This window comes from Pimephales promelas, chromosome 2, assembly GCF_988280905.1.
Source record: "Pimephales promelas chromosome 2, fPimPro1.hap1.1, whole genome shotgun sequence".
Lineage (NCBI taxonomy): Eukaryota > Metazoa > Chordata > Actinopteri > Cypriniformes > Leuciscidae > Pimephales > Pimephales promelas.
The window spans coordinates 11,330,944-11,343,562 of record NC_142770.1 but is presented as its reverse complement, the minus strand read 5'-3'; the positions used below and the strand labels follow the sequence as shown (position 1 = coordinate 11,343,562).

At 38.2% G+C, this 12,619-nt stretch overlaps 1 protein-coding gene and 2 long non-coding RNA genes across 6 annotated transcripts in view; 1 reads left to right on the top strand and 2 right to left on the bottom strand.

The window, feature by feature from the left end:
* Nucleotides 1-283: 283 nt before the first annotated feature.
* On the bottom strand, nt 284-9,856 carry hapln4 (hyaluronan and proteoglycan link protein 4). Its single transcript, XM_039682942.2, has 5 exons — nt 9,728-9,856; nt 9,143-9,251; nt 3,373-3,735; nt 2,985-3,287; nt 284-2,114 (listed from the first exon to the last, which is right to left on the bottom strand). Exons 1-5 carry the CDS (start codon nt 9,734-9,736, stop codon nt 1,759-1,761), a joined length of 1,140 nt encoding a protein of 379 aa, XP_039538876.2. The 5' UTR covers nt 9,737-9,856; the 3' UTR covers nt 284-1,758.
* On the bottom strand, nt 5,860-7,008 carry LOC120477498 (uncharacterized). The gene is made up of 2 exons (XR_005622406.2): nt 6,546-7,008; nt 5,860-6,028 (listed from the first exon to the last, which is right to left on the bottom strand). It is a non-coding gene; the product is annotated as an uncharacterized LOC120477498 (long non-coding RNA).
* Nucleotides 9,788-12,619, top strand: part of LOC120486793 (uncharacterized) — an 11,750-nt gene continuing 8,918 nt past the window's right edge. Inside the window, exon 1 of one of the 4 annotated variants that reach the window (XR_016169739.1) lies at nt 9,788-9,875. This is a non-coding gene — a long non-coding RNA (uncharacterized LOC120486793). Of the gene's footprint in view, nt 9,907-9,926; nt 10,061-12,619 lie in introns of those variants that run through there. The other 3 variants (XR_005624287.2, XR_005624288.2, XR_016169737.1) reach the window with 3 other exon arrangements.

Genomic DNA, 12,619 nt, shown 5'->3' with positions numbered 1-12,619 from the left:
TATGGAAATGTAACGACCACTTATGTTATTCTGGCAAAGCAGCAAACATTTTTTCAAGTGTTTTTGCAGACTGTAGACACAAAGAGCGGCATCACCGGGTGCTTGTGTCCAAGACAAACCAAAATAGCAATGTGCAATTTGCTAGAGCCATATTCAGCCATCGTCATGGTTACCAGCGACATCAGGTTTTTCTTCCCTTTTTGTGTCAGAGGTCAAGCTTTTGTGTTCACAAGCAATTCTGTGCCCAGTATCCACAGTATTTAGAGAATTGAGAGGCAACGCAAACAGATAAATAACTTTAATCTCAAATGCTTCATCATTGACAATATTGTGCAATACTGAACAAACAGCGCAATTGTCAACCACTAAGAGGTAGTACAGCAGCTTATATAAGACTGTCGTTCACAATATTTTAGCTTTATTTGTGTAACAAACGTCTTAAAATGTCATGCTTAATTCTATTATTGCTTGCAAGGTCATTCAAATTGTATCAAAATTAGTGATATGTGCATAGTAATTGGCAAAGCTAATCAGTTGTGCTACTTGCTTAGGTGGTAACAACTGTGAAAGTTAATTTTAATAAGCAAGCTAAGCTCAGCCAAGCTAGCCAGGTCATGCTAGCATCTGATGCAAGTTTTGTCCACTTTCTCATCATCAGGTCAGTAAGAGCTATCGTATGAAAGCTTGTTTCCGCCACAGAACATTAAAAAAAATATATAGACAACATTTCATCTCATAATTCTGACTTTTTTCTCTCAGTTGCGAGATATAAACTCACATTTGCGAGAAAGTCAGAATTGCAAGATATAAACTCACAAATTGCGTGAAATAGTCAGAATTGTGAAACTCGCAATTGTAAGGAAGTCAGAATTGTGAGATATAAACTCGTAAATTGTGAGAAATAATCAGAATTGTGCGATATAAACTTGTGAATTGCGAGAAATAATCAGAATTGTGAGATATAAACTCGCAATAGCGAGGAAGTCAGAATTGTGCAATATAAAATCGTGAATTGCGAGAAATAGTCAGAATTTTTAGATATAAACTGAAACTCACAATTGCTTGGAAGTCAGAATTGTGAGATATAAACTCGTGAATTGCAAAGAAATAATCAGAATTGTGAGATATAAACTCACAATAGCGAGGAAGTCAGAATTGTGCGATACAAACTTGTGAATTGCGAGAAATAATCAGAATTGTGAGATATAAACTCGTGAATTGCGAGAAAAAATCAGAATTGTGAGATATAAATTTGTGAATTGCGAGAAATAATCAGAATTGTGAGATATAAACTCGCAATAGCGAGGAAGTCAGAATTGTGAGATATAAACTCATGAATTGCAAGAAATAAAGTCAGAATTGCGAGATATAAAGTCACAATTCAGCGGTAGAAACAAGCTTCCAGAGTATTGCTAATGTGCTACACTCATTATAAGGCTAAATTAGCACTCCTGCTTTCTTAGTGCTCATTGAAGTTGCTTTTGTCTTCCCTGGGAAACAGCAGAAAATAAAACAAATTGAAAACCTCAAGGCTAAGTTCTGTTTTCTCAGCATGCAGGGTATACTGTGAAACATTTAGGCTAATACACTGTGCCATAAATATCCCTAGTGATGTCTCTGATTTGATTGACACCTAATTTCAAATGAGTAAAATTATATAAGCTTGAATATGCCCCGAGTTCAGCGCTAGCCTAGTTGCCTAGTAGTAACCTAGCAGGTGTGCAAAAATGATGCTATTGTAACTAATGTTTTGCACTTTCAGATACTTCTGGTGCTGTTAGCTGGTTTGGATGTGGTTTCTTTCGGAGCCTGTGTTGACTGGACATCAGGGTTCCTGCGGAAGCAGTAGGCTCCGTAGAGGCGGAACTTCTTATCAGGGAAACCCAGGTTTCGGACACCGGGTTCTGGGCCACCGCAGCGGGCCCGAGGATTGACTATGGGGTAACGAATGCTGCCATCTTCCACCCATCCTGCCTCACAACGGTCCAAGAGCTGGATCTTCCAAGCGGCATATAGTTGTCCAACTTTGGCTATCACTGCGTCATCACGTTGACATGCCTTTACCGCCTCAAGGTAGTTCAGCTTCTTAAAACGTTTGAGAAAGTAAACACGTCCTGCAACAGAAACACAATTTTATGAAAGACATCAGAAGCTGTGAGGAGTTCACCATAAATGTCTGAAATGCTGAAGAAACATGAAATCCTATAATTACTAGAAGACATTTCACTTCAGATGAATTTACATCTACCTTTACCATGATGAAAAAATAATGCCTTTTTTGTTCAGGCCTGGCTGGGTAAGAAAATGAGGAAAGAGGACACAGAAAGAAAGAAAGATTTCAGAATGCCACCTGTTTTTTCAGGAGTCATTCATTGATTTCTTTTTGTTTATGTGACTGCTGACTGTTAGGGCAGCACATCGTCTTATATTTCCCAGTGGGTCATTCGGTAAATTCCAGCAGCTGGTCAGTGTAGGGGTATTATTGAAAATTGCCCTAGCTATAAATATTTCCAGACAAACTGTCCTCTCTAATAGCCCACTTGGGGATGAAAAGAAAAGCCTTTGGCTCTCAATGACTTGACTGCAATTGGGTTTGAAGAACTAAGCAAGTCTTGTGTACCCACTGGATCATACAGCACTTAGTAACAAATGGTCTGAACCTGGGCCAAAAAAAATCAGTTTTCTTCCTGAAGACAAAATCAATTCAACTTTCAACTGTGCAAACGCCTATTATTCCCACATGGCCACAAAGTGACTTTGCACCCATTTAATCATAGTTTCCCTGAAATTTGATTTGATTTGGCCAATTTTCCACAAACTGATCCATTGCTCAGTTAAGACTCCTTCATTTATATCTCTAGCACCATTTGTTGGACACGTATCAAACAGAAGGCAGTAAAAGGAGAAGCAGGAGGACCTTCTCAACAGAAACCTGGTCCAACAGCCTTAGGCTGGAAGAGATTGCTGAGAAGGCAAACACTCACCGTTGAGGTTCGAGGTAAAGCAAAAGGCATCAAAGAGTTCGTCATCTTTGTGCCTGTAGCCGTAGTTGCGGACACCGGGAGGGCTGTCCTTACGGCCACATTGGTCTCGAGGATGGGAGATGGGGTACTGGACCGAGCCATCTTCTAACCAGCCGGCATTACACCAGTCCAAGCCCTCAAGCCAAGCCTTGTGTAGTTGTGCATGAGAGGCCAAAATAGCATCTTGCTTTCGGCACACATCCTCAGCCTGGTGGTAGTTGAGCTTGTACCGTCCGGATGGAGGATAGTATGGGAACACCACACCTTATAAAAAAAAGAAGTTCACAGAAATATGACACTTTATTCAATCTTAGTTGCTACAATAAAAACACCTGGCCAACTCCCTGACCTTCAAGGTCTAGATTGACAAATCCTGTGTCGTCCTCCATGTCATTGGTGACCTCGCACTCATAGCGGCCATAGTCTTGCAAGGTGATGTTATGAATTATAACTGAAGCGTCTCCTGGTCCTGCCCTCTCCAGAGACGCACGGCCACGGTAAGACCCAAATGCCTTCTGTTGTCGCCCCAGTGCAACAAACACATCTTCAAACTGGAAAGAATCAGAAATCTTCGTCCATTTGATGCGAATGCGGTAAGGGTCGACGTTCTCTGGTTCATGGTGGAAACGGCAGGGAAGGGTGATAGTCCCACCGCGATGGGTGATCACCTTACCTGGAGCAGTTTGTACTATCACTGCCCCAGTATCATCCTCTAAAGAAAAAGAGAGAGAATTGAAGGAATCACTATTCTGTGTGTTTCTGGGTTTTAAACCCTTGACTTTATACAGGGTTCCCGCGGGTCCTTAAAAAGTCTTAAATTAGATATTTAAAATTTAAGGCCATTAAAAGTCTTATAAAGTCTTATTTTTAGGTATGAAATGTCTTAAATTTTAGATGACACTTCGACTTAGTCATATCTTAATGTTTTCCAAATTAAAACCATCTAATTTGCGTACGTATTCATTTTTATCTATCTTTGTGGATTTGCTTGTTCACGTGACAATTCGCGTCACATTCGCGGTAGAATAACGTCCGTCACCTGCACGCGAGAGAGGAGAGGAGGAGAGAAGAAAGTTGGCAAATGTCAGTTAAGTCCTAAGTTAATTCTTTATGTGCGTAGAGGTGTGCGATGTGTATTGTCTGTTATGATATTCTATTGTTTTAACGATGGACGAGGCACTGTGATTGTGAGCTGACATGTGACATCGCATTTGTCTCTCGTTTTTTCACTGCGTGATGTGTGCAGTTATAGGCATAGACATGTATTTATTATGTCTATGGTTATAGGTATGTCCCCAAATTAGTTTTTGCCTTATATTTGTATCATGTTATTATATTAGAATATCACATAAGAGTGTCGTTTTCCCGTGCACAAGTGTGATATTTATGTTATACAATAGTTCAATTAAAAATAAATTGACATTGTGAGTTCGTTTTTAGACATAACATTATCAAAGTTTGTTTTCCCTTTATTTCGCCGACTAGAATATCAAAATGAAACCGTAGCAGAGTCTCAATGCAACAGACAGCGATGATTTCTTAAAGGAAATCCGCGTTTTGAACGAGTCATTTTAACGATTCAATCACTTACTTCTTTCCCGTTTGAACAAATCGGTTTAATGAATCGCTGCGTTCCAAACCGCATACTCAATGAGTAGGTACTTAATTTCAATAAGTACTCACTCATCGAGCGCTAAAAGAGTAGGTACTTTATAGCCAAATCTCGTTGAGTATGAATGCGAACCGGACATCTGCCATGTTGACGTTATCATGTGACCTTCTACGCGTTATCAGAAGCGCAACACCTTCATGCAATAAAAAAAAATATGAACGATACGTTTAATTAATCTACCTATAAATATCTTGATATTGATGAAACTTGCTCATTTTGTTGTGGTATTGTTGAAGAAACAGCTGCCTATTTATTTTGTGAATACATTTAGGGTTGATTTCAGTTGTTATATTTTAAACCCTACTAATGTGAACAACAGTGTTATTCTAACGATATTTTTTTTTATTAAGAAACCCCAAAATCATCATCTCTTGATTATGTTGTTAATTTCTTTATTTTATACCCAAAAAGTTTCTCCTCTTTTTCTTCATGAATTTACCTCGTTTCATCCCTCAGATATAACAACAACTTTTTTTATGTATTATAAAGAACTATAATGAAGATATTTAGCCTTTTTTATTGTTCTTATTTCCTGTGTATAAATATAATTTTATGTCATATTATGATGTACACAAACCAATGATCTTTATATTTTCTGTTTTGTCACTATGATTGTTACATAAACTATATATCTTTCCATGATCTTGCATATAATAAGTTTAAATTATATGAGCGACAGGTGCTCTAAGACTTCATAACATCAGTAACTTCACAGCACAACCTAGAACAGCGTTTGTAATGTGTGCACAAAGGAGACGGGCAGCTGCTAGAAGATCTCTTTTGGAGAAAACTGTTGATTTTATACTCAAAAAATGTAAGTATCACTGCTTAAAAAATTAATATTACCTCAGAATGAATTTCATTGTTAGCCCACCCCAAAACTTAAACAAAATAATAATATTAAATGCTGACCAATACTTGTATAACTTTTTATATACTAAAAATATAATTTAATAAAACAAGCAAAATGTAATTTGTTTTGTAATATGACAGTAATGCATGAATTCATTTATATTGCTAAATGCAGTGAAACATCTCAATTGTCAGTCAATCGATGAATTAATGCATAAATTAATTACATTTTATATACTGACAACAATAAGAAACATGAATAAATGAGTAAAAGAACAAATAAAAGTAACCATCACAATAAACAAATGCATATACAAGTCAACACATGAAACAGCTTTATTCAAACTACAAGCATGTATTTACAGGCACTGAACCCCAAACCCTACTGCCGACTCAACACAGCGGTTCCCATTCATTGATGACAGCATTCAGCATCATGAGCCTCTCTCCACCGGATAAACAGACGCGTGTTCTCCTGTCCCTGTAACATACAGACAAGAGCTCAACACTGCATTTACATGCTGAGGTTGATGTGTTAACTCACTTTTAATCCAACTTAAATGTTCCTCAATATATCAACACCAATAAGGGACAAATTAAATATATATCATGTTTAGTTACTTTATAGATGTTTTTATTGACAGCACATAATTTGTCTAATGTAAGCAGTGTTGACAACAGAATTATCCTACATAATAGCACACACATGTATTTTTCATGTTGGGATGTGCTCACCTGCAATACTTATACAATATTTTCCTTCCTGATGTAAATAGACATTTTAAATAAGCGTATTTAAGATGTATGGTTATGTAAATACACGTTGGAAACGTAACTTTACGGTTACTGGAGCTCCCCTGTTAGCTATACATAATAAAACATGTGTTTACAGCAAAATCACAACTATACTATACTGTCTAACTCCTTTAGACGTTCAACAGTTAAAACGTTTACTCTATAGTAGTTTAACACATACGATTTAAACCGTATTTACTCACATTTGAAAACCCCCGCGTCGCTTATCTCCGCGATGTTGATATTGACGTATCCTCTCTTCTTCTTCTTCTTCTTCTTTTGTGATTTTTATTGGCAGTTTGCAAGCTATGTGCATTGACGTATCCTCTCGCGTGGCCTCCTGGGATAGATGAGTATCATGAGTAGCCGTGGAAAAGCACTCAAAAATCTGGGCGGAAGCAGTAAGCCATCCGGGAACTTCTCGCCTACTCTTTTTATGAAAACTGATGTTTGGAACGTACTGCTTCCTTCACGTACTGTTTTCGCCTACTATATAGTAGGAAAGTAGGCATATTGGAACGCACTTAAGTCCGAATCTCGCGACAATTACTACGTCACCCAGGTAATTCTCGCCTACTCTTTTGGATTCATTCATACTTTTTTGCTCGCCTACTCTTTTTCCCATACTAAATAGTAGGGAAGTATGCGGTTTGGAACGCAGCCAATGACTCCCTCATCTCGCTTATTAAGACAGCGATTTACCGCCGCCTACTGGCGGTTTTAGTTTCATATTAAAAGTAAAACGTTAAAATTAGAAATCATTTCACATTTAAATATTGAATATTGATTAAAAAAAACCTTATAGCTTGATTTATGCAATTGTAAATGGAGATATTAATGCCACTTGCTGCTTCTGCGTCACCTCTGCACTGCAAAGATGGATTTTTTGATTGAATGATTTAATTTGACTGCTAACAGTGGTACTGTATAATTATTGTGTAATTAAATATTATTGTATAAATAAGTGTATAATTACTGTATATACGTGATGCACGTGATGCATTACTCTAAATAAGTTTAGAAAAAAAATCTCCATAAATAGGTAAAAATGCCCCTGGAAATCAATTTAAGGTGGCAAATATTGCACATTAATTAATCATTTCTGTCACTGCTGTGAACTGACCACTGCATAGAATATGAAAAATATAAATATCTCCGTGAGTCTGCTCTCAACAACCGGCCATGGCACCAGCACAAAAACACAATCAGTAAAATATCAACTAATTATTGTTAATAATAATTAGTTGATATTTTACTGATTGTGTTTTTGTTTTGTGTTTATCAACAAAACGTTGAAAATATCGAGATATATTTTTGTCAGTATCGCACACCCCTAATGTATGGTATTAATTTTGATTTCTTCAGGTCTTAAAAAGCCTTAAATTTTACTTTAAAAAGTGTGCAGGAACCCTGTTATAGTTCCTAGATTCTGCAGTCATATTTGTGTATGTATATATTACAGGTGAATTCAGGTAAATTGGGCCACGTTTTGACAGTCATTGTGGCTCAATTTACCTGGTTTCTTCTGAATTTTTCTGAAAGGTTTCCATACTTTGTCACAGGTTTGGGTGAAAAGGCACCTGATTGTGAAACTTGGCATTGTAATGCAGTTTGTGTGCAAATAGGGTAATTTTCTTTTCAGATATAACCACATCTATCAGTATTTTTGTGGTGTGTCCCTTTCGATTCAGAGAACTCAACTGACGTGCCAAATAAGTCTAAAGTCTGCATTGTGCAGTTGCATATATAGCCCACCTGCTGAGCACCTTGCTTTTACCTAATAAGCAACAGGAACATCTGACCCAACGAAGACATTTGAATAACTCGAAAACGACACTGAAAATGCATTTCCCACAGAATCCATTGCTTTTGTCTGAAGGCCGTTCAAAGGTACTTGAAGCATTGTTGCACTTGAAGCATAGTTGGGTTTGAAAGTGACGAGTGCTCCTCCAAGCCACCAAATCTTAAAAGTGTGAACCATAGCTATCAAACACCTTTTCTGATAGCTATCCAAGATCTTGGACAGACCTCAAGGGCCGTAATAAGCCTTGACATCTGCTCATTTAAACTGTCAGCTGGATACCTGGCAATCTGAAATGTTTGTTACCAAAGCACCTTTTGAGAGCAGGGTTGCCAAACATGTCCAATCATTAATTCAGCCAGAGACAGATAAAGAACCAGTATTTCATTTGGAAAAAAAGGGTTCTAAACTCAAAGCAATGTCACTGTAACCACAGACTTTTTGAAAGTAATTTGCAGCTGCCAAGTAAATGACAAGGCCATGCTGTGAGAGGACAGCTAGTGCAACAGCTATTGGCAATTAAAGACTGTTTTCCCTTGCTTATATAAAAATGAATACCAAATGAAGAAAAGAGACCTAGAGGACCTGAACCTGATCATGCGGTATGTTTGCTTGCATTAGCAGCGTCATCCCTGTAATATAAATATGCAAAGAGTATCGGATGTTGCATTTGCTTGTATTTGCCCTACTTGAGCCTGGGTTTGTAAGAGATTTTCTTTTAATACATCTGGTGGTGATATATTATACACATAAGATGACTCTTGTGGGTGGAGTGGTCTCTAGGTCAAAATTTACATGAATTGCTCTACATATCAAAGCGCTTAAACAATAATGGTATTTATTTGTTGGTTGGTTGCATATTTACCATGGTGGCAGGCAGCAGAATGCAAGTAGGTGGTTGTCAGTAGGTACCATAACCTTGTTCTGACTGCATTCTCATGTTTGCATTACTTACATTGTGATCTGACACCAAAGTGGCACAGAAGACATTGTACTTACCCATTACATGAACCACTCTCCTCCGTCCTTTCTCTATGTCGGCTGGGTAGGTAGTCACAAAGGGTGAAAGGAACAACAGTGCGCAGGTAATGGTTTCCAGGCACAAGGTCTTTTTTTCAAAGAAGAAAAAACACAGAGTGGGAACAACCAGGCTTTATTTTTATTGTGCACAAATTAGTTTGGTTTTCAAACCTTTAAGGTTGTTTACACTGACATTTTGACGAAACAGAATCTGCATATTCAAACAGTGTAGTCAATTTCGGAAGGTTTGTAAATGTAGGCCTACCTACAAAAAATTAGATTTTTGTTCTGATCTTTACAAAGCCAAGAAGTATTTGTTAACACATGGGGGCCTTTATTACGTATTTATTTAAGTAACATGATCCAAACCACACATACACACACTACTACTACTACTGCAGCACTGACACCAGCCCAAACACATTATATACGACACAGCGGAATCGTAGCCTACATATCATCCTCAAGTCCCCTTACAGCATCTTTGAGCATCCCCTACCGCAATGCACTGCGCATTATCAAGGTGACAGAGGTAAAACCCACACACATGTGATCTGAACTCACCATCATCATGAGAAGACGCGTTTTATGTAGAGATGGGGTAAAGTTCTTCTTGCTCCAGTTGACTGAGGTGCGTTAGTGCAGCTGTCCCGATCCTGACTCGGTTTCACTGCAGATGTCGGTCGTGTCTCCTCATCACGCGCTGCTGACGGTATCAGCAGTGGAAGACTTTCTCATTTACAGTACGCAGAAAGAAAAGCTTAGCTTAGTGCTGATGTAATGGTTTAATGATAAAGAGTTTCCTCTTTTTTTCCTCAGGCTGTAGCGCTACTATAAAGTTCTATTTGTAAGTTATAGTTTTCTCTGTTGCGTATGTTGCGGACCTAGTTTATTTAAGTCAAGTCAAGTCAAGTCACATTTATTTATATAGCGCTTTTCACAATACAGATTGTATCAAAGCAGCTTCACAGTGATAACATGTAAGTAGCACAACACAGATCAACAACATTGCTAAACACTAAATAACCCCAACTGAGCAAGCTCAAAGCAAGCCAAAAGCAAGGCGACAGTGGCAAGGAACCAAACTCCATCAGATTGGATGGAGAAAAAACCTTGGGAGAACCCAGGCTCAGTCGGGGGCCAGTTCTCCTCTGGCTTACATTCATATTGTTTAAATATAAATATTAAATATAAATATTGTTTATGAATCAAACGGCGCCATAACATATCGCAGGCGTTGAGTCGTCTCATCACAGGCGTTGAGTCGTCTCATCACAGGCGTTGGGGCATCCGAAATCCCCGTGAGAGGCTGGACACAAAACTGGACCTGACGAACGCCATTTTTCTCGGGACAAGCGTCCCGAGATAACAGCAGAAAGGCAGATGGGAAATAATTAGCATAGCTGATGTTCATAATAATTTCCGTTATAACTCACAAACTCTCCGTAACCCGAACTCTCCGCAACCCAACCATACGCGCCGACCCGTTTGTCTAAGAGGCTGTCGAGCCCCACTGGTGCGTTAAGCAGTTTCAGTGGCAAACGGTTCCGTATGGCATAACAGAGGAGTAGAAGGTAAGCATTATGTGAATGCTTGACTAAAGAGATGCGTCTTTAATCTAGTTTTAAACTGTGTCAGCGAGTCAGAGGCTCGGACCGTATCGGGAAGGCCATTCCAGAGTTTTGGAGCTAAATGCGAGAACGCCCTCCCTCCTTTACTGGACTTCGATATCCTAGGAATGACCAGAAGCCTTGAATTTAGTGATCTTAAGGAACGCGGTGGATTGTAGGGCGAAAGAAGGTCCGTTAAGTACATAGGTGCTAAACCATTTAGGGCTTTATAGGTCAGTAGTAGTATTTTGTAGTTGATGCGGAACTTAATAGGTAACCAGTGTAGAGATGATAAAATCTGTGTTATATGATCATATTTTCTTGACCTAGTAAGAACTCTAGCAGCTGCATTTTGTACTAACTGTAGCTTGTTTATTGAGGATGCAGGACAACCGGCTAATAAAGCATTACAGTAATCTAGTCTCGAGGTCATGAATGCGTGAACTAATTTTTCTGCATCAGAAATAGATAGCATGTTACGTAGCTTAGCAATGTTTCTAAGGTGGAAAAAGGCTGTTCTTGTAACATATGAAATATGATTTTCGAACGACAAGTTGCGGTCTAGTATAACACCCAGGTCTTTTACTGTTGTGGATAAAGTAACAGGACATCCGTCTATATTAAAGTTGTATTGTGAGAGGTTTTGTGAGTAGTTTTTTGGACCAATAAGTAATACCTCCGTTTTATCTGAATTTAATAGCAGGAAATTACGCGTCATCCAGCATTTTATATCTTTGAGACACTCTGTCATTTTAGATGAGTTAGTGTTTTCATCTGGTCGTGATGAAATATATAATTGAGTGTCGTCAGCGTAACAGTGGAAATTAATTCCATGTTTTCTTATAATATTACCAAGTGGCAGCATATATATTGAGAATAGCAGAGGGCCTAAAACTGATCCTTGCGGTACTCCATAGTCTACTGACGTTATCTTTGATTTTTTTCCATTTAAACAATCAATCAATCAATCATTTATTTATAGAGCACATTTAAAACACAACCGAGGTTGACCAAAGTGCTTTACAAGGAATAAAAGAGACACAGATATAAAACTGCAATAGAAACTTAAAAACTAAATGAGACAAGAAGGCACTAAAAAAAAATAATAATAAAATAAATACATAAAAAAAAAAAAATAATAATAATAATAATAAAAAAAAAAAAAAACAGGAAGACAGATTACAGGGTGTTAAAAGCCAGGGTGAATAGATGAGTCTTGAGTTGAGATTTAAAAGTACAGATAGATGGAGCTTGCCTAATTGCAGGAGGAAGGCTATTCCACAGCTTCGGCCCAGCAGCAGCAAAAGCACGCTCACCACGTTTTTTGAGTTTAACTTTAGGGACTGTAAGATGGCCAAGGTCAGAGGATCTCAGATTTCTAGAAGGAGTGTACGGAGTCAGAAGATCAGTTAAATATTGAGGAGCCAAGTTATTCTGAGTTTTATAGACAAATAATAAAATTTTAAACTCAATCCTATACTTTACTGGGAGCCAGTGCAAAGACATTAAGATAGGTGTTATGTGGTCAAACTTTCGCTTCCCCTCAAGTAGTCTAGCGGCAGCATTTTGGACCAACTGTAGACGCGAGATGGAAGCCTGAGAAATACCATAATATAGAGAATTACAGTAATCAAGCCTCGATGTAATAAATGCATGAACAGCTGTTTCCAAATTTCTCCTGGATAAGACGGGTTTCACTTTACTGAGAAGGCGAAGTTGATAAAAACATGATTTGACAACCGAGGAGATCTGTTTATCAAAGTTTAAACTGGAGTCAAAAAGGAAGCCCAAATTTCTGGCACACTTTGTGTTATAAGGGGAGAGACAACCCTGGTCAAAATCGAAA